The sequence below is a fragment of the Amphiura filiformis genome, chromosome 8 (assembly GCF_039555335.1).
Source record: "Amphiura filiformis chromosome 8, Afil_fr2py, whole genome shotgun sequence".
Classification (NCBI taxonomy): domain Eukaryota; kingdom Metazoa; phylum Echinodermata; class Ophiuroidea; order Amphilepidida; family Amphiuridae; genus Amphiura; species Amphiura filiformis.
In genome coordinates this window covers 6,132,544-6,155,928 of record NC_092635.1, presented here as the reverse complement: position 1 = coordinate 6,155,928, position 23,385 = coordinate 6,132,544, and the positions used below count along the sequence as shown (strand labels likewise).

General features: G+C 36.6%; 1 protein-coding gene across 2 annotated transcripts; it reads left to right on the top strand.

The window, feature by feature from the left end:
• Positions 1-1,747: 1,747 nt before the first annotated feature.
• On the top strand, positions 1,748-21,376 carry LOC140158548 (uncharacterized). 2 transcript variants are annotated; one of them, XM_072181672.1, is made up of 9 exons: positions 1,748-1,909; positions 2,539-2,587; positions 2,618-3,079; positions 3,956-3,982; positions 16,696-16,799; positions 18,368-18,435; positions 19,160-19,347; positions 20,286-20,396; positions 21,074-21,375. In XM_072181672.1, exons 1-9 carry the CDS (start codon positions 1,901-1,903, stop codon positions 21,142-21,144), a joined length of 1,089 nt encoding a protein of 362 aa, XP_072037773.1. In that variant the 5' UTR covers positions 1,748-1,900; the 3' UTR covers positions 21,145-21,375. The 2 variants fall into 2 exon arrangements, with proteins under 2 accessions (XP_072037773.1, XP_072037771.1); XM_072181670.1 differs by having other exon boundaries at positions 2,539-3,079; positions 21,074-21,376.
• The last annotated feature ends 2,009 nt before the right edge of the window (positions 21,377-23,385 follow it).

The window sequence follows — 23,385 nt, the reverse complement described above, 5'->3', positions numbered from 1 at the left end:
AATACACTTGCAATGTAGTGTATCATTTTTTGAACATGGCTTTTAAAAGTGGTATGTACTCTGAAAGTTTGGATTGCCCCCTGAGGTCAAATGTTATAAACTTACGGTACAAAACAACTGCGCGGATTCTTGATTGTCCAATAAACTCACGCTGTTTCTTTGTGTACAGTAAGTTAATAACATTAAGCTCCTCCCACTTTCAAAACTGGCAGATTACAAGTGCATTTCAGTTCCGACGAACACTTATTGGTATTTAGGTTCATTAAATATCACCTCAAACCTCAATAAATTTGATATTATCAGAATAATGTTGCTCAAATTCAGAAATGTTAACCCCCACAAAAATCAAATTCAGTCTCCCGAAATCCGCCATTATTGACTAATTCTCTACATTATGAGCACCATATGTTAACTAATAATGGAAAGCGCATTTTCTGTCAAGCAATTAGTACTTTACACCATCTCCCGACACACCCCAATTAATATTTATCTCGTGCGGTTTATGCAGACCCCTTCCAGACCAGTCTTGGAATTTTGCGAAAAAATATTCCATACTAAATGTCAAGTCTGTATATAGAAGTTATTAAACAGCTGTATCAAAAGAGGAATTTGTCCGCAAACCCAAAATATTTTAACCAAAGTCCATAACTGTATCACAAAGATTATTTCTCTATCATAATGTATGGTACGAATAAATATACAAAATTAAATTGGACTCATTGGTGTAAGACCAATATATTTCCCTGTAGCTTACTAAAAAACAACACATCATGCTTAAAATGTAATTCACCTTATTTAATGGTATCAAAAGCGCTATGACAGCTTCCCATTACCATGGTAACATGTAAGAAACCAATATTTATAATTGCATCGGAACGAGCTCGTGAATCAGACAATAGGTTTCATTATGCTTTTGTGGGTAGCTAAGCGATATCTTTAGGAATTTATAAGTGGTATACGTGAATGATTATTTCATTAAGCTTTTTGACAACGATGATGGGGGTATAGACGATATTAAGGGATGAAATTTTAATATAAAAATATAGCACACTGTGTCGAATAAAACCATTTATATTTTCAAAACCCAAATAGAAAGTAAAAGCTATACCAAAATGTGAAGATGAAAAAAGTTTCTTTATGCCTGATATAGTCAATAAACACTTTCAAACCACATCATGCTTATGTTCGAAAGGTATTTGCATGACGTAGCCATCAAGGGAAAGGGGGTAACTACCCACTGTTGAATATCATCTTTCCCCTTGCCCCATTGGAAGAAGATATAATATACATTTAGCTGCCGTGAAATTTTACATTTTAGCCCTTTTTGACAAATTTGCTTAAATGTTTCCCCCGTGAAAATCACTTTTTTCCTATCCCTGCCCGGTCCAGTTCTGGACAAATCCTGGCTATGCCCCTTGGTATCTGACATTTTATTGTGAATTAAGACATCGATCTTTAATGAAGACAATAAAAATTGTATCCAAACCCTTAACCGATTTAATTTTAAGACAGCCCCATAATCATTAAAAGAAAACTACTTCGTTTCGCTTCGCAGAATAAGGAGCTTTTAATAAAGGTTTATTTCATACTCTCAATTCGAAAGAAATGAGCGACAGAAAACTGTCCAATCACTTGACGATTTGACTTCCAAAAAATCGACCTGATACGCACGCGGAAAAGCGGACAAATTGCAAGCGACTGAACTTAAAACTCACCATTATGATATGCGTAGTACACCTGTTGCTAAGGCAATCAAACCTGCAGTACTTTCTACCAGTGTTCCACTAGTGTAAATTCTCTAAATGGAAAGAATGTAATCATGCCATAATTTCACCATGAAAATTGCCTGGCAGCAAACATGGAAATAATAAAATTTGATTGGAATATAAAGTGATGAACTATGGACAAGGTGAGCAATGTTTGTCTTATTTCTATTACGATTTACAGTTTAGACAGGAAATGTTTCCAATGTTGGCAAACCCAAGTTAAAGTGCGCATTTTGTCTTTAATATTGTTTATAGTAATTCCACATTAATTACGGCAATTTAAGAACGCAAGATTATGTGTGGGTGCCATAATGATAATGCTTATATTTAAACGTATATTGTGACAAATTATGGGAGATGATGTATCATGTACGAGAAGAAGAAAAAAACACATATATTTTAAAAGAAACATTTTCTTTACGCCGACGCGACGTTAATCGCGCCAAAATAGTATACGTTTATAGCCTAACAAGATTTGGGCTGGGTAAGGGTTATCAAAATTTCAAAAGGGGATACTTATCTGTCTGAAAGAACCAACAACGAATATATCAGGGAACGTACCACTTATGAATGGTTTACACCTACGATCGTATACTAGGCTACTATTAGTCCTTATTTCACTCAAAAGAGAATATCATTCATTTATTGTGTTTGTGGCTTGATGTTTTGGAAACCAGATTACGTCCAAAGCCGGGGTCCAAAGTAATAAGAAGTCTCTATAGAGAACAGCTTTAGATTCATTTTGATCTTGATTTTCACGTCTCCTTCACAGAGAGCGCTGACGCCAGTTGAAGCTATTGAAATACAAGAAAGAGTCAATCACGCTGTACCGATTGGTGACGAAAGAACTCCCGCGAGTAGAAACAGCTCTCATAGTCTTGAACCTGAAGAAAATCCCGCACGAAGTCCAGAACCGGAATCTGGTATCGGTAAAGATGTTGATTCTTGTGAAATGGACCCCAGTGGGGATCTAGGCAAAGGAGACGCCATAAACCTTGATTCTAAACCCCAAAAGGACGACGATATCATGGATTTACAACCATCACCGAATAGTTCCGAAGCAGAAAGTGATGCAGAATTAGAAGAGAAAACACAAGTGGTATCGGTTGATAAGCCGAGAGTGACTTCTAAACCTCCACGATTTGACAATACGGTTGAACCTATATCGTATGAGGTTCCAATGCCCAGGGCACCGCGGGGAGGAGGTGGTGGATTCGGAAGACACGTTGGAAGAGGACCCAGGAAAGCTGTGATAATAATCATTGCCATATCCGTTTTTGTTGTGGCACTTGTTGTGGGGCTCGTGTTAGCAGGTAAGACACTTAGATTGGTGTTGCTTCCTTGTTTTTTTCATTTCTTATACCTCTCCTTCAGAAGTTGGCTTTCCTCTTTTAGTAACATCGTAATAGTCAATGTTAATTGAGTGGCCCAGTATAAAAACGGCCCATGGCACATTTTCGTCATTGGGAGAAATCGGCACTGTAAATGTACGAATGTTCAATAAAATACATAAGAAATTTGATGCTTAAAAGATTAAATTGACAACATTCCCGAGTTACATTCATGATGTTTTATGTTTGTATGGATGACCTTTGGTGACCTTTGACATTTTGCAAAAGCGCTCTCTATTTTTCAAAATGTGCCATGGGCCGTTTTTATACTGGGCCACTCAATTTAGCTGTCATTTTTAGTCTGAGTGCTCCCAAGCTCTGTCATCTTCAGAACAGTGGGAAAGCCATTCTTCAAGGTGATGTTGAATTAATCATGTTGTATTGATTGGTGTTCTAGCAAGTTCCAGTTGTATCTATTGGGCCTGCATTAATTGACTTAGATAAAATAACTAAATATCAACTGTAATGATCAAGATAACAATGCTGCAATGAAGACGCGTGGAGACTAAACGTTACCTTCAATTTATTGCTTGTCAATTGGATTTTGCCTGACGTTTCGCCGAATGTCATAAATAAATAAATTTCCAATACAAATGTCAGATTCCTTGTTATACTAATACTTGATACATTTTCACGTAATTAATCCCTAAATGTTAACCATCATCAGTTACATAGCATGTGCTTGCAAACAAAATAATATCAAGATACGTGTATGCCAAATCTTGTTGTATTTTTAAACATGTTAAATGAGATAGTCATAATAAAATTCCTTTTAAATTTGGATCTCTTTTCTAACAGCTGACGTACCACCTGATCCCGACACGGGTAAGTCAACAAAATGCATTTTAATTGATCAAACTGCAGAAATGACATCATAACCGTCAGAATATCTCCCGTAAATGATTTCGTCTCAAGAAACCAGATGTGGTCTCATACACTTGAAAATACGTGTTGAACAGATATGATAGTCGTTAGCGTGCGCTTTGAAAATTGGCCGTGCGCTTTGAACTCAAAATTTGACCAAAACTCTAATTTTATATTGCGTTGGTCCTGTATGGACTACAGCGCGCAGCAGGCTATAGCGGCACTCACTACTCAAGTGGAGGCAGTATAACCATTGACCGCAATGTCGTATACAAGCTTACTCACACAGCGAGAAATCAATTACCCCGGCTATTGTCAGTAGCCTTAGTCAGGTCACTTCGCTAATTGTGCATCTCATAAGGTCCGAATAAAATGGCCATGGGTGGCTGTGGATTCAACCTACCATGGCGATTTCTACCATGAAGATATCGGGGCGATGTCACTGTGTGGGGTGGGTGGGTTGGATGTGGACATGCGTCATGTGACTATCTGGTCCTCACTTGCACTGGACACGGCTAGGGAAATGTGTACGAATTGGTAAAGTGGAGTCGTACACAATGGCATTGCAAAAAGTGGTAAAACTACATTGGGCCAATAAAGTGTATAGGGGTGTGTAGGTGAGATGTTTTCCCGTGGATGTTAGGTACGTTCGTGCGACATGTCACTTGCACTGGATTGTGAGGAACACATGTAGCTTTAATTGACAAAGTGGAGTCGTATACAATGACAGTGGCAAAACTACAGTCGGTCGTTTCAAGTTGCGAGTTTTAGGATTGGTTTTGGTTTTGGTCACGTGGTTTCCTATTATCCTTCCTAAGCTCTTGACTGTCGTCATCATCGACACCTTTGTCTATACCCTTTATTAGAAACTTAAAGCAGTTCCTGTTTTCATTTCAGTTTGTTACATAATTAATTGTGTGACCGCAGAATCTCTTGTTTGAAGTTTATAACTTGATCAAAGTAACAAAAGAATCAAATTAAATTAAAATAAATTTCGCAGTGCAATATTCACAAGCAGAAAAGTCGAACAAGTCAATCTACATTCGAAAGCGTGGTTTAGATTGTCAAATAATCCTAGGATTATTTCTCTGTAAAATATATAGAGCATCGACATATTTCCATCGAGATTACAAAAGAATAGACACTCGAGTGATGTATACACATCTATATATTCATATGGTCGAATCCAACCAAAAGTGTCCACGGGCCAAAAATAAAAGTCCGAAATAAAAATGTCTCCACAATTTTTTCCTTTTGCCCATTGATTGATGACATATTGGCCTTATAGGAACCAAAAGTGCCATTACTAATCTTGAAAATAAATCCAGGACGTGTGATAGTAAATGTGATATCAAAACCCAATGTTACCTACGAATACCACTAGGATGCTTTCACTATCGCAATACTAATCAACCTAAAACAAATGGAATATTCCCATTAACGCTTTTTTTCGTGTAATGTAGACCACAGGGTGTCAGGAAAATGCTAGCTCAACCAGAAAATATTTGTTTTTATTTTTATAACGCGATCAATATGATCTTGTCAATTTATTCTAGTTTATTTTTGAAAATGAAGTTTAGGTCAGTTTCTGTATTTATTTATCAAATGAGTATGAATCAATTTACACATTGTATAAGAACGAGTATGATATATGTTTTCAAGAATATTAGGAATTATACGCATACACCTAACGCTTTATACAATGAAAAGGTGAAGAAACCCGGGTATTCGTAGGTAACATGAGCGATTTAACAATATCTATATTGAGTTTATAGGTTTAAATTTTGCTATTATGGTAATGAATTAATAAAATGGTAGTTTTAGATCACTTTCAGATGGTACGTCCAAATGAATAAATGCTATTACCTTAGATCAAAAATTTTGATGCTTTTAGCAAGATTTTGACCACTTCATTTTGATATACAAGTAGTTAATCAGCAATTTTACATAATAAATAATTGTTGAATGAATCCGTATATGGTTAATAATAGTGCCCTAGGGTACCGCTTAAAGTTTTTGACAATTAATTTCCATTGGTAGGGACACTTCATTAAACATGTCATGTATTATGCTGTATTCGTAAGTAACATTTCAGTATTTGTAGGTAAGAATTACACTTTTGGTGGATAACGAAATCAAAACATCATTTTATAAAGCACTTTGAATGTATTATTTTCTTTATGTGCGTTTATTGATACTTTAGACCCTATCATGTATTAATAATGTCGGTTCACAGCGGTTGAAAGAGGAATGAAGTAAGAAACAAAGGCACTAAAAGTGACTTTAATTTGCTTAATTGCATACAAATCGCTTAAAACCGTTATTGCAGACTTGTGAAGTCAATCATGGAGTCAGTTACGTCTTGTGGCCTTTCGTTTGAGGGCAACTACAATTAGCTTTATACCAGGGTCCATCAATGTGTTGTCTAGATCATGAGACAATGAGAACAGTCGTTTTTTCCATGGTATTCGTAGGTAACCTTAGCGAAAACGTCAAAAGTTACCTTCGAATAAATCAATTTGGACACAAATTACTCAGAAACCAGAAAGTCGGTAAACATTTAAAATGAAGCACACATGACAGTTGACAAATCCAAGTATTTATCCCCTTCTAATCTTCTTTGAATCTGATTTTTCTTTCAAATGAGCAGACCGTCGTCTATTTCAGTACATATTTTTCACCAATTAAGCCGTATTCAGTTTTGCATGGTGGGCATGTATGTGAATTCGCAACTTCCATTGACATATTATTTGATAGCAATCATACAGGCCTTCGTTATGTAACAATATGGGCATTGGCATGAATGGCGGTGTTTCACAATACTGTCATGATGTCAAAGTGTATTCGTAGGTAACATTCGGTTACCGAAATTTACCTACGAATACTTGCTTTTATTGTTGACAATTCAGAAATATTTAAACGCAGGTTATTGAAACTTGGTAGAAATAAAGAGTGTATCACCCTGCACCTATTGCTTAACTATTGTTTACTATTCTCTCACTTTGTGGAAATGGCACAGCTTTTAACATGTATTCGGAGGTAATGCATATTTTTTACCAAACCTACCTTTGTGCCATTTAGAATTTCTGGCAGCTAAACACAATAATAAAGATGTCCGAATGCAATGCATTTCAGTATTGGACATATCAAAGCTTGTATCAATTGCGCATTTATTAGTGATTTCCATTTTTAAAGATATATCTAGTGCTATGAAAAATTGTATTCGTAGGTAATGTAAAAAAATACCACTCAAAAAATTATCACAAAAAATTCATAATTATGTACAAATATGTGAAAAATTGAACAGGCAATCTTTCAGGAAATCAATTTACATTCAATCCAATGACTTCTTTTCATAACTGATTTAGATGTTTTTAAAAATACTTTAAGAAATATTTTGAAAAAATGGGTAAAAATAGCATGTTTTGGGGTCTCTGTGTCTAAGTTTTTCACAGTAGGGGGTCTTATTTTATATGGCGCGATGCGTATGATCAAGGCGAATAAACACAATACAAAAACGAATGCCAATTGATTATTACTTTTAAGTTATGGCCTTGAACATGCCGTGTACACTTTTGGTTGGATTCGACCATATGCATATCGCAGGCGGGTGGAACGACTGAAGCTATTATGATGACTTGAAATAGGCAATCTAAAAAGTATGTGGGGTGTGGGGTGTCGAGGGTGTGGGAGGACTGTGGGTGGGTGTGGGTTTCGCTATGAAATCTGTGAACATCTGACAGTCTTGCACTGGATACAGAAGAAGAAACAAGTAATGTTAATTGGTAAAGTGGATTCGTATTCAATGCATGGCATTGCAGCAAGTGGTAAAACTATACACTGGCGTCAAGGCCAAATATAAGCAGACTACAAAAACAAAACGTGTGTGTGCTAGGGTGGGTAACTGGGTATGATGGGGTGTGAACATGCGACATACCCGGGCGACATATGAGCATTTGACCTTCACTCGCAATATCTGAAGAAACATGATGAATAGTGGGTATTACATTGACATCAAGGCCAAATAGGCAGACTGCACATAGGGCCTGCACTTTGGCTCGTTTTTTGCAGGTTTACATGGTCCAATAATCACAAGATGACTGACATGTGGTGACAAAGGAAGCAGTCACTGCAATTTGATTATGTCCCATATGATTGGCCATTCAAGACACCCCTGTGAATATACTATAGCGGCCTTTTCAAAATATAATACCTGTTTGCTTGACTGTATTGACAATACCCGGGAACAATACACACAGTATATGCATTGGACAAACTTTTTACAATAAGCATGATAAGTGATGATGTGACCTATTTATACATCGTTCGTCTCGCACACTGACAACATTTGATTGAATGGACTGTAGGCTACTGCGCCGTGATTACGGTGAAGGACACCGGTTCAAATCCTTTGTTTGGAGCCAATCGATAAAAGCATGCAGGGCTTCTATACCCATGTACAGTTTATCCCTACATAACATATGTCTTGAATACGCTGGCAAAGTTATGTAATAATCGGATTAATACTATATAGCAGTAGGTAAAAACAAGTTTTGAATAATCCGCGCTATAAAGTCCCATTCAGTGATCCCAGCGAAAGTGAAAAAAAATCAAATTGTTACGTTTATAAATTTTTTGATGAAAACAAATGGCAAAAAACAAAACAGGAAAACGACAGTATTGACGAAGTTGAAGCCCCATTCAAATACATGTAGCTAATTTATATACTGTCAGTACCGGTATATAAATTACAGACTCACGTAAATGCATTATTTTTTGTCTTAGAAACACGGTTTTCGGCTGAACCACTGCACTAGCAAGCTATGTTAGCACATCTATGACAATGACGAAAGGTACAAAATCAGCCATAGGCCTTTAGATAGCAGAAGACACAAAAGTGGTGTTTTATGACCTTTGACATTCTTTTGTGGCGAGTGACATGGTCTTTCAATTCACGCCGAGTGTCCTTGACAGGTTTGACTATGCTTCAGTGGTCATGAAAGAATTCAAAAGATAACCTCTGCCCCAATAATCCCAAGCAATTGTCTGAAACTGCTCCTCGGATCATAAGAACTCGGTCCTCAAATGATAGTCATAATAATGTCCAAAATATAAAAATTACTGACTATCATTGAAGAGTGAGTTCCGCAGTCTAGTATCCAAAATCTAAATTTTGATGATTTTTACGATCGTCGGGATGAAAAAAAATCAAAAAATCACTGAATGGGCCTTTAGTTCCCTCTCCTTACCCTGGCAATATAAATCAAAGAAAAATAAAGAAAGAAAACAAGAAAAGAAAATTAACCAAATTAAGGGATCTGGAATGAGCGTTTTGAGCGTTTCGATAGTATTTTTTGTGGGACATGAGAGCACATCAGACATATCGAATTGCATTCTGAATACGAAGAATGTCTTTCTGATATCAAATAAATTTCATTGTTTGAAATTCACGATATAATACAAATTTTATTATTGAATGTTTAAAATTTGATATTTTTCACATTTTTGATAAATAACAGTCCTCGAAGTAAATATCATAAATCTAATGTTATATTCTTAAACAGTCCCTGGCATGATACCATACATGTATAGGCCTATGTATTGTAAATTTGTCTGCTTTATCTGTTTTGTGCTGTTTAAGCAAATAGTTAAACATAATTTCCATAAAATGTAAGCTTTTACTGTCAGCTCCCCTTTTAATTTTGAGCAGAACAAGTGAGGTAAAGCAAAGAAAATTGAAATTTACTACTACTAGCGCCAATGAATGTTATAAGATTGTAAAACGGTACGATCCTCTGGGTGGGGTGTGTGTGTGTGTGTGTCCTGCACGCGTATTTTTTTTCTGCAACTATAACGGGACGCAATACGATACCGGTATGTTATAAGAATCAAACTTACAAGAAAGATGGCTCTTGTCAAATCCTACAATTCTGTCAGAGAAAATATGCATCTTTGCATTAAATTTTTAATTAATTGACATAATTGATTAATTAATAAATATTTTATTTAATGATTTACCATAATTCCAAATATGTCAAACAATATGTCAAATTAAAGCTAATGAAATGCTTTATAAATTGGTCATAAGCGCATTTTGCAGAATGCATTTAGTACTTTAGTTACATGATTCCAAACATTCTATTCCAATTTTTTGCTATATACGCATAGGAGCTGTACTTTTAAAATCCGCGCCTTATCAATAATAATAGTCTTTCACTCCATTGTCAAAGTACTGTGCTCTCTGTAGCTGTAGCATTATGGAGTGACCAGGTCCTAGAGTGTGATGGTTTTGTAGCAGATGACAGTGCTCATTCAAGCCTGTCAAGTTCAGTTAGTAGCCACTTGCTGAATGGATGGCCATGATCAGCTATCAAAGAGATGCCTTGTGCAGCTGCCAATCACAGTAGAGGTTTGATAACATTTTGTTAAAAACCCAAATGTGATATAAGGACAAAGCTGTGCATGTTGGTACTTAATTGTTTGGATTCTTACGTTGAAATTCCCTTGTATTAGTATTTTTATGTGTAGTGTATAGTGGTCATAAATTATATAGCTTTTAAATTTTGGGCATTTTTGCTCTGTTGCACTGTACCATTATGGAATTTGAGCAAATCAATTACCGACACAAGCAGGTATACAGTGTATTATTTTATTTTTATTTCGTATCCCAGGAGCACAGCTCACTTGGTAAGGCATCAGAATTTGGTACACTAGCGCTTCGAACTTTAAATCGGAAGGTGGTGAGTTCGAGCCTCATCACGGTCACATTAATTTTATAAACCAAATATTGTTCGAACTTTTCATATTTGTTTTTCTTTTATTGTTTCTTTTCTTTGTCTTTTTTTTTCTTGTTTTCTTTATTTTTTCTTTATTTTCTTTGATCCATATTGCCAGTGTAAGGAGAGGAGGGAACTAACGGCCCATTCAGTGATTTTTTTTTCATCCGGACGATCGTAAAAATCATCAAAATTCAGATTTTGTACAAGACTGCGGAACTCAGTCTTCAATGATATAGTCAGTAATAATCTTTTGGTCATTATATGACTATCATCATTTGACGACTGAGTTCTTATGATACATCATCCGAAGAGCAGTTTCAGACAATTGCTTGGGATTGTTGGGGCAGAGGTTATCTTTTGAATTCTTTCATGACCACCGAAGCAGAGTTAAACCTGTCAAGGACACTCGGCGTGAATTGAACTGACCATGTCACTCGCCACAAAAGAATGTCAAAGGTCATAAAACATCAACTTGGTGTCTTCTGCTAGTGGTTCAGCCCTAAGCCGTAGGCCTATTTAAGACAAAATAATGCATTTACGTGAATCTGTAATTTATATACTGACAGTATATAAATTAGCATGCATGTATTTGAATGGGGCTTCAACTTCGTCAATACTGCCGTTTTCTTGGGTTTTGTGCCAATTTTTTTCATTAAATTTTTTTTATAAAAGTAACAATTTGATTTTTTTTTTCACTTTCGCTGGGATCACTGAATGGGGCTTTGCAACGTGATATATTCAAAACTTGTATTCACCTACTGTTATAGCATTAATCCGATTATTACACAACCTCACCAGCGTATTCAAGATATCCAATGCAAATAATCACCTAGATTATGACGTATCATACCGTAAATATGGCGGAGTACTCAAATTCATTCAACAAAAGCATGATTACAAGCTATTGCAATCTACCGCGACAGCTCGTCTCACACACATAACAAATGCACAAATACGATCAAATAGGTTGACGACAACGTTTGATTGAATGCACTGCATTGTGCCATGATTACAGTGAAGGACACCGGTTCAATTCCTTTGTATGGAGCCAATCAATAATTTCACGCACATCCTCTATTATTGCCCAATTATTGCCCGGGATGATTGCACACTGTAAAAGAGCTATATTGTTATAATGTTTGATGAAATCGTGTTTAACTACCGTATTTGCTTAAGAAGGGGCACAATACAGATAAAGCAGACAGATTGACTACATGTGGTACATGTATATACATATTAATATAGGGAATGTGTGTGAGTCGAGTATTACCTAATTATAATAGGGGCGTATCCAAAAATGAATTCACGCCCCTTTCAAATGTCGAGCCAAAGTGCAGGCCCTATGTGAATAAAGTGGTGTAGTGTGGGTGTGATGGGTGTATGGTGTGACGGTGGATGTGTGTGAGGGTAGGGTATGAGCATATGACATGCTAAAATCAGACCTTCCCTTGCATGGGAAGGGAAAGGGAAACGTAGCTATAATTGGCAAATTGGGGTTAATACAATAGCATTGCAACTACTTTGATGTCTAGGCCATAAGCCGTTGTGTAACTATGAATGTATGCGATTATGGAGTGTGGGCATGAGATATGTGACCATTTGACCTTCACTTGCATTGGATAAGGTGAGACAACTAGTGTGGAGTCGTAAAACATGGTATTGCAATAAGTGGTAAAACTATATTGGTGTAGAGGCCAAATATGCCATCTAAAAAGTAGAGGGGTGGGGTTTCGGGTGTGTGGAGTGACTGTGGGGTGTGCGAGTATGATTATGGGCAATGGGTGTACGATATGTGAACATCTTACCTTCACCTGCACTGGTAGTACATGGTGTTACGTAACCCAGTGCAAAATTTGCTACATTAGTGGAACCAATGCTTTTTAGCTTCTAAATACCCCTACGAATAAAACCTGAGTTGGTTCCATTTTTTCCGAATGTGTCTTCGGCGGCCATTTTGAAATTCAAAATGGCCACTATTTAGCCTTTTTAAGCCATATTTGTCCCGAAAGTGCACAAAGTCATATTTTTCTTACTGATTATTTATACTTTTGATTGTCAAATCCACTAAGAACATAATTAGGATCATTTTCTAGAATCCAAGATGGCTGCCAAATCCAAAATGGCCGCCAATTTGTCTAAAATGGTCTGCCAGCTATAAGGACATTGATTTCTTTCCTTTTTTGCTGATTTATTCACTACTTATGTTTCTGAGAATCCACTGAGAAATAAAAACCTAATTTGGTCCATTTTCTCCAATTCAAGATGGCCTCTAAATCCAAAATGGCCGCCTTTTATTAAAATATGGCAAATACCACTTTAGGCAATTACTAGCATTGAGAATAAAATACATGTATCTCATTTCTGTCAGATATGGATAAGAAAATGGTTCTAAACATCTTAAATTGTACAACAACATTGTTTAAAGAGAATATAGATGTATTTCACCTTTCAAAATGGCCACCAAAGTATCTTGAAATTGGCTAAGATTTTCAGCTAATTTGTCAGCATTTATGCAATGAAATGCAGAAAATCGCATTTTAAAAAGTTGAAATTTCAATATTGTAATTCAACTTTAGACGTTTATGATAGAGCTGACCGTGAGGCATTTAAATGCCTAGTTGCCATCATCCATGTTATCAGTATTTTCGAGTTCCTCAGTATAGCTGTATTGGTTCACTCTTCATCTGCTCCACAATCACATGCTTCTGTACAAGTCAGAGTGTGTCGTATGCAGGAACATCTTCTGGAGCATTTGCTTATTCCACATCCGCACCTAACAAGCTCGACAACAGACTCGGGAGCTATTGCAATGTCTGACAGGATAGGTACTGGAATGTTATCTGCATCACTCGACCATCCTAGCTTGAACGGGTCTGGAATATTTGGATTTACCACAAGGTCTTGACTCCAAATATATGCTTGCATATGCGCCCGCAGAATGTGTTGATGCCACGCACCAGAAGTTGGAGGGATTTTATCAATCCCCCCTGGTTGGCTCTTGAAGCGTTTCCATCTCAGTTTTTCAACTGTGTTGGCCTGTAGGTAATTTTTTTTGTGCCCATGAGTCTGCACAAAAACCTCTCACAGCCTGAAACAACACTTTGAGATGGCATTTCTGCATCACCAAGTTGACTAAGAGCTGTGAGTTTTTCAGGTGTTGCTTCAGTGAAGGCATTGAAGGCAGTCTTCTTGCGTATACCTCTGATTTGTCCACATGTGTCGTATCCTGCTTTTGATGTCCAAAGACGGATATGTATTGGTCTCAGCAAGATTTTCCTTCTGTTGTCACCTGTTCCCATAAGCATGATTGTCTGAAGACCAAGAACCGTTAGTCTTCGAAGAGCAAGGACCATAACACCTGTATCTTGGGTCATGATATGGACATCCTGTTCAGCTTCAGAGATCTCTGCTGCATGTAGCATGATTAGAGTGTCTGCTTCCTCTTGTGTACTAAAACCTGTCGATGGCTGAACATGATTCACGTTACTTCTCACATGCAGACGTGTTACAGTGACTTCTGGAATCTTCAGCTTCAAAACTTTGTTTGCCAGGTAGATTGCGATGGTGTTCTTAGTTTCATTGTTAGCCAAAAATAGCTTTGAGTCGTGGATGGGGGTTGTGTCAGCAACAATGTAGGCTCTCGCTGATGATTGGACTAACTTGCGACGTCTGATTATATCTTTGATTGAGTTTCCTCTTCCATAATTATCAAAGATGACACGGCAACTTTCATAGTCACTGTAACACATATGCATGTGAAAAGCAACATGAATGATGTTCAGACATCGAGAGGTATTAGTACACAAGAGGAAAGCAGATACTCTAATCATGCTATACATGCAGCAGAGGAGAGATCTCTGAAGCTGGAAATAATGTCCATATCATGACCCAAGATACATACATACAACGGCTTTTTTATAGCGCAATTTCAAAGAAATGATCATTGCACTTTACAAAAAACTTATGCTACTACTAAAGACTACAAGAAAACAAAAAACATGCAAAAGAAACAACATCAGCAATGGTTAAATAGATGGGTTTTTAGGCTACATTTGAAAGTAGTTACTGTGGGAGACGACCTAATGGATGCAGGAAGATTGTTCCAGATTCTGTTCCAGATTCCAGATACAGATGTTATGGTCTTTGCTTTTCGAAGACTCACGGTTCACGGTCTTCAGACAACCATGCTTATGGGGACAGGTGACAACAGAAGGAAAATCATTTTGAAACCAAAACATATCCGTCTTAGGACATCAAAGTGTTGTTTCAGGCTGTGAGAGGTTTTTGTGCAGGCTCATGGGCACAAAAAATGACCTTCAGGCTAACACAGATGAAAAACTGAGATGGAAACAATTCAAGAGCCAACCAGGGGGATTGATAAAATCCGTCTAACTTCTGGTGTGTGGCATCAACACATTCTGCGGGCGCATATGCAAGCATAATGTTTGTAGTTAAGACCTTGTGGTAAATCCAAATATTCCAGACCCGTTCGAACTAGGATGGTCGAGTGATGCAGATAACATTCCAGTACCTATCCTGTCAGACATTGCAATAGCTCCCGAGTCTGTTGTCGAGCTTGTTAGGTGCGGATGTGGAATAAGCAAATGCTCCAGAAGATGTTCCTGCAGACGACACAATCTGACTTGTACAGTAGCATGTGCTTGTGGAACAGATGAAGAGTGTACCAATACAGCTGTGCTGAGAGGAACTTGAAAATACTGATAACATGGATGATGACAACTAGGCATTTAAATGCCTCACGGTCAGCTCTATCATAAATATCTAAAGTTGAATTACAATATTGAAATTTCAACGTTTAAAAACATGATTTTCAGCATTTCATTGCATAAATGCTGACATATTAATCTTAGCCAATTTCAAGACATTTTGGCGGCCATTTTGAAAGGTGAAATGCACCTATATTCTCCTTAAACATACAATGTTGCTGCACTGCTTTAAGATGTTTACAATCATTTTCTTATCCATATCTAACTGAAATGAGATACGTGTATTTTACTCTCAATGATAGTAATTGCCTAAAGCGGTATACTATATTTTAATAAACGGCGGCGGCCATTTGGGATTTAGAGGCCATCTTGGATTGGAGACAATGGACCAAATTAAGTTTTTAGTTCTCAGTGGATTCTCAGAAACATTAGTAGTGAAAATAATCAGCAAAAAAGGAAAGAAATCAATATCCTTATAGCTGGCAGAACATTTTAGACAAATTGGCTGCCATTTTGGATTTGGCAGCCATCTTGGATTCTAGAAAATGATCCTAATTATGTTCTTAGTGGATTTTGACAATCAAAAGTATAAATAATCATTAAAAAAATATGACTTTGTGCACTTTCGGGACAAATATGGCTTTAAAAGGGCTAAATATAGTGGCCATTTTGAATTTCAAAATGGCCGCCGAAGACACATTCGAAAAAAATGGAACCAACTCAGGTCTTGTTACCTAGGGTATAAGGGTGCAAAAAACCTTGGTTCCACTAATGTAGCAAATTTTGCACTGACTTATGATAATTCTACGTAACACCATATACTATGGATTAGGTGAGGAAACAAGTATTAATTGGCAAAGTGGAGTCGTATACAAAGGCATTGCAACAAGTGGTAAAACTACATTGACTTCAAGGCCAAAATAAATAGGCTGACTGAAGAAAGTGTGGGTGGGTTGGTGTGTAATCGTGAATGTGTGCAAATGTGGGGTATAGGCATGCGACTGACATAATTTTCGAAATTGACACATCAAAAGTCAAAGAAATGTGCCACCTTCCACACACGTCAAGATCATAGCATGGCACGTTTCATGTTAAAATATCACTGCGCGACTATAATTGTAGCCTATATAATTATGTGCCTTTCTCTTCGCTTCTTTTTTCTATCTAGCTCGGTTATACGGCTTCTTTGAAACTAACAATATACTCTTCAGACCCGCTTTCAATCAATCAACATGGTCACGGTACCGACTTATTGCTGATTTCGAGGAATCGGTGAGTTTTCATAATTCAAGTAGGCCTGCATAAATACTTTATGCCATGTACGATATACAGAATGTATGAAAAAGTAATATTCTCACGGTATAGGAACGATAAGTTTGCGAAAATCACTGACCAACCACTTAAGTCGACAAGAGGCGACAGCTGCTCTTTTTAGGAACGCCTATCTTCGGTAATTGTAAGCCACCAACTCTTTTCAGTAGACAAGGGAAAGTCCGTTAGAAAGGCTCTTCTCAGACCCACCATGCCCACGTTCACTTTTCATAGCCATCATTTTTAAGTGGATAAGGGGTAGGGGAGAGCGGGGAGTGTTCGCCCTATTTTTTTCTGACCAGCCTAGCGATGTCAATTTTAAGGTTAGGGATGACTTGATTAGCCCATGTGAAAGCCATATGTCTTAGCTATATACGACCACAATCCCAGAACTATAGGCCTTACAATAGCAACAGGATAGAGCAAACAAAAAAGTTGTGCAAAGTGGCGAACTTGCCCCATATTGGGGCAGGTTCGCCCATATGATGGGGTAAGTTCACCCTAATCACAAAAAAAGGTTTAAACATTGCGTAACAATGACATATTCAATGCAAACATTTAGCAAGAGTATACAGGGCATTCATTCTCTTCTGAGGAATCACTAAATTTGTTGCAGGGGTCGGGTCAGTGTAAAATGTAGGGGTCAAAAGTGAGCTTAAACGTATCATGTTTACAACTTCAGGGGGAATTATGGATTAGGACATAAACGGTGGTATGAGTAATACTGATACCACATAACTTTAAAAACATGCTTTTCAGTAGTTATACCTTGTTTAATGGTATAATTATCAATATTTTGCATAATACGCTGATGGGGCAGGTCCGCCCTCCAGTTTGGGGTAAGTCCGCCCGGGGAAGATATAGGGCGAACATGCCCCATCCTCAAAAGGGCGAACGTGCCCCTGGTGCACATTTTTGTATTTTCTTCAGGGTATGCAAATAACAAATCGAATAAGGAGTTTATAACTGCATTAAATCTTTAACAAATCCCATATGTTCCAAATACAGATTTCCATTAAAACCATCTGTATTTATGTATTAATGATAATACAACATTATTAATGCAAGAAAAAATTACGTTTTGGTGTAATTTTTTTGTTTTGGCTGCAGTTCGATGAACATGTCCCTATATGTTGCGTAGCGAATATGAGAAGTTTATAATGACCTATGTCACCTAATTTTGCCATCACCAAATTCCCCGATAGCCGTAGTGCTGAGAAACAAGGGGTGGGCGAACCTGCCCCTAGGGCGAACACTCCCCGCTCTCCCCTACTGCGTATAACTAAGGGTGGCCCGATACTCTGCCGACAGTGGGCCGTCTATTGGCAGAACTTGTCCTGCAGAATTTTCTTTTGCTCAATTGTATCAAAATATTGAACAAGTCATTTTGTACAGATTGTTACATACATTCTTTGCCATACTCAAAGACCGGCAAAAGCCAGTTTTGGATTTTAATTGAAATTCCTGTTGAAACTGAAATCAACGCACATAAGAAATTGAAATTTACACGTTGTTCTTTTAATTTATAGATGGAAGCAGTTTTCTACAATACTTCATTTGAAAGAGCTTACAACAATACGGAGGTTAAGGAATTTGGGTAAGTAATATCAGTGTAACAGGTATTTTAACACTAGAAATTAAAAGCAACAAAATATCCTTGAATATATCCTGACGACCGACCAGTGCTGACAACAAGTTATAGTGACGTACATTTTTGGCAAGAAAATGAAATTTGCCCCATCCAGCATAATTTATGTAATGTCAGGTAAATATCAGTTGTTTGAATTTTGATTGCACTTTTTCAAATGGATAATACTTTTGTATATTTCGAGACTTCTTATGTCCATAGATCTACCATAAAGAATTACAAGAAAAATGGTTCATAATGACCGATATCCGCGATATGAGTTGAATGCTAAAATGAGGGTGTGGGGAAGGAGGCGATCTTACCAAGCACTGTTTTCTATCTTTGTAACCGTCTATGAAAAATGTACATCCAACGGTAAATAATTAATACTGAGACCATTGCTACTGCTATATTAAGTATTTGTTGGGTTTTAGCAGAGAAGATCATCTTCTCTGAGCTTCTCTGGTTTCAAAGATTATCATTACTTGATGGTTAACACAGAAGCACTTTGTTTTATTAACATGATGCAGCCAAATAAATATTTGGCATGCATATTATTGAAGTGTCATTAGATTTTTTTTTAAATTAAATTTCAGTTTCATTTTGATGGAAATCAGACCGTCACTGCCATAGTTTATACAGGTATATATAAACATTGCATTGTGTTAATATTGTTGTTTTTCCTTTATTTCAGCGAAAACGTAGATAATTACCTCACGGTCGATTTCATGTTGGGGTTAATTTATTATTTCGATAATGATACTACAATTAGTACAGCCACCGATGAGATGTCTACTGCTTTTGGCATTGCCAACCTATCAACGTTACCAATGGTAACAACAACAGCTTCAATGGAGACTACAACGAAAATGCCATTAATAGGTAAATGGTCATAGTGCTTTTATTACTTCCCATTCAAGCTGAATTCAAAATAAATTATTTATAATTATATAGAGTTAGTGCGACTAAGAACATGTTAATATATTAATACTATTATATTTATAGCTAGATTGATTAAATGTATCTACATAAATGTGTAGACTTCAATACAGGTTCCAGAAGAACTTCACTTGCAATATTCAGACCAGTGGCGTAGCTGCCAGGGGGGGGGGCAGGGGGGCAGGGGGCATTGCCCCCCAATGGCAAAAATTGCCTATTTGGGCCCCCGCCCCCTAGTGCAAGGAAAAAAGAGGAGAAAGAGGAAAAAAGAGAGGAGAGAGAGGGAAAGGAGGGGCAGAGAGATGGGGGAAGCCATACGATATGCAATACCTTACGATTATTATAAATAAGCCGGGCAAAAATTGTCTATTTGGGCCCCTGCCCCCCCAAGTGCAGGATAATTTGGTGGGCTTGCCCCCCCCCCCTGGAAAAAATCCCAGCTACGCCGCTGATTCAGACGCGAATGGTTACATTTCTATAATGGTGCTAAATCAAGCATTTGTATTTTTATAAAATATCTGAAGTCAATTCAAGACCTGTATCGTATTGAATTATTTTTGTACATAAAATATTACAAATATATAAAAAAGACAGTATTGTTCTATTGAACATTCGTGACTTTGGTTTTCGGGTGTCACATGGTTAATTCATATAGACAACATGCCAAACTAAGTTGCCCTATAATTGTAAAGATCTGTGTAAAGATGGGTCAGTGGCGACACCAGGAATTTTTTCCATGGGGAAAAAATGGGGGATTGGGAGACAATAGGAGTAAAATCTGGTTGCGGGCGTATATGCAGACGTGATATCATCTTGATTGTTTCGGTTTGTTGAATAAACGTTTGTAAGTTTTGATCAATTATATATAATTTTCTTCACAGACGATGATACACCATTATGGGTTGCAAATATCATCTATTTTGTATACGATAGAACAATGGGAAAATTAGGAAATTTCACTGGAACACTGACGCTAAGCTACAAAGACCCTGGTAAGTGAACAATAAAAATTTTTGATTGATATGGGTGCTCTGTTTGGAAACATTAACCCTTTAGGTCATCTCCATTATTCAAATGTGAAATATCTTTTTCAACGGCCATGCTGAAGCAGAAAAACCAACACAAAATTACAAATAGACACCATTTAAATGACTATCATCTTCACTGAACGTCACCATCGTCATCAAAATAAACTTCATCTGCAGCAGCCAGCTTGATGACCTCTATATAATGTATTATTTCTGAAATAAAATCTTCCTCAGAGGTAAAACTGGTGCAAAACAACATTACTCTGAAATAGACATCTCTATCTCTATGAGCGTATTTACAGGGAGCCAACTTCTCCGTTATTTAGCGCATATTAGGCCTAAAAATAATTATTGTTTGATTGCCGTAACATGAAAAAAATAGGGTAGGTAGGTAGGCGTTATTGTGTTTGATAAATGCCTTGGAACTTTTATTTCTTCTTTTTTTAAATCTAATTTAATTTGAATTTTTTTACATTTTATTATTATTAGGCCTTAGCGTATAAGTACTGTGAAATCAATTGCTATTGCAGTATAAACACGCTGTATGAGCATGGAAGGAAGGAACTATTATACAATAATATGGACAGGGGCATATAAAACATAATTTGTTTCCCTTTTTTCTTCCCCTCTCTAAAAAATAGACACCATAATGACATCTACTGCTGCAGCTACTACAAGTAACAGCGACGTAACTACCGATGCAGCAGCCTAGGCCAAGATTTCTTGCTGATATTGTGGGATGGAGGTTGGTGTTTAATTTGCCAGTTTGAAACAAAATGGCAAAATATGATGTTCAACTCAGCAAATTAGTGTAAAAATGTCAGGTACTACAACATTGTCTTTAAAATGTTGTCAAAATGATATTGTAAAATATATTTTGCAAACATTTTCTGCAAAATATTTTGTTAACACTTAAGGGATCTAAAATGAGCGTTTATTGCGTTTCGACAGTATTTTTTGTAGGACATGAGAGCACCTCAGACCTATCGAATTGCATTCTGAATACGAAGCATATCTTTCTGATATCAAATAATTTTCATTTTTGAAAATCACAATATAATACAAATTTTATGACAAATTATAAAATTTGATATTTTTCAAATTGTTGATATATAACAGTCCTCGAAGTAAATTATATAAATCTAATGATATATTCTTAAAGTGTATGTAGCAGGGAGGAAAAGCCGACGGTCAATTGAAAATTCTGACCTTTCATATTGAAGATATGGATTTTTTACCCAAAAAGACCTAATTTTTTTGGGTGTTTTGGGAAAAAAATCCATATCTTCAATACGAAAGGTCAAAATTTTCAATCGATCGTCGGCTTTTCATCCCACCTACATACAATTTAAGTATAAATCATCAGATTTATAAATTTTACTTCAAGTACTGTTAAATATCAAAAATATCAATTTTTAATGATTTGCCATAAAATGTGTATTAAATTGCGAATTTCAAAAAATCAAAATTATTTGATATCAGAATGACATTTTCGTATTCAGAATGCAATTCGATATGTCTGATGTGCTCTAATGTCCCAAAATAAATACTGTCCAAACGCTCATACCCCAGCCCTTAAGGGATCTAAAATGAGCGTTTATTGCGTTCGACAGTATTTTTTGTGGGACATGAGAGCACCTCAGACCTATCAATTGCATTCTGAATACGAAGCATGTCTTTCTGATATCAAATAATTTTCATTTTTGAAAATCACAATATAATACAAATTTTATGACAAATTATAAAATTTAATATTTTTTTTTTTTTTTATATATAACAGAGCTCGAAGTAAATTATATAAATCTATTGATATATTCTTAAAGTGTATGTAGCAGGGAGGAAAAGCCGACGGTCAATTGAAAATTTTGACCTTTCATATTGAAGATATGGATTTTTCCTAAAAAAAATCCATATCTTCAATACTGAAAGGTCAAAATTTTCAATTGATCGTCGGCTTTTATCCCACCTACATACACTTTAAGTATAAATCATTAAGATTTATAAAGCTTACTTCAAGTACTGTTAAATATCAAAAATATCAATTTTAATGATTTGCCATAAAATGTATATTAAATTGCTAATTTCAAAAATCAAAATTATTTGATATCAGAATGACATTCTTCGTATTCAGAATGCAATCGATATGTCTGATGTGCTCTAATGTCCCAAAATAAATACTGTCCAAACGCTCATACCCCACCTCTTACATAACATGACGTTAGAATATTTGTGCAATATGTTTTACTTTTTTTTATGAATGTGATTTTTCACCAGTGGTATAGGCAAAATAACTAATTCTCGATCATGAGAGGATGTACCTTCTGCATCAGCGTACTTTTCATGGAATAACATGATCGCCCGAACTACATGACCGAACCTTGACCTTGCCTAACAACGACCATGTGATTGGTCCGTAAGGCTGCGTTCACATAGAAGTATACTATTCGGGTATACGGTGCACGTTTTGCAGGTGAACGCGTATAGCTTAAATCGAGCAATGCAATTCCATAGTACCGGGTCATATAAGGCTACGATCAGATAGAAGTATACTATTCGGGTATACGGTGCACGTTTTGCAGGTGCACGCGGATAGCTTAAATCGGGCAATGTAATTTCATAGTACCGGGTCATATAAGGCTACGATCAGATAGAAGTATACTATTCGGGTATACGGTGCACGTTTTGCAGGTGCACGCCAGATAGCTTAAATCGGCAATGTAATTTCATAGTACCGGGTCACATAAGGCACTATTCGAAAAGGTCGTATACCATGTATACCTGCGTATACTATAGTATAGTGGGAATCGTGCGTGCTCGATTTTAGTGCAGCGTATACCGTCCTAATTTTAAAACTAAACCATATGTGGGTAAATTCATTTTTTTTGTAATAGATGCACTATCTAATTCTGCACATTATGACACCTCATTCAATGCAATGTGACCTCCAGAAGTA

Coding starts and splice junctions, on each gene's coding strand:
- LOC140158548 (XM_072181670.1), top strand. Junction 18,436..19,159: donor ACGGAGGTTAAGGAATTTGG/GTAAGTAATATC, acceptor CCTTTATTTCAG/CGAAAACGTAGATAATTACC. Junction 20,397..21,073: donor GCTAAGCTACAAAGACCCTG/GTAAGTGAACAA, acceptor TCTAAAAAATAG/ACACCATAATGACATCTACT.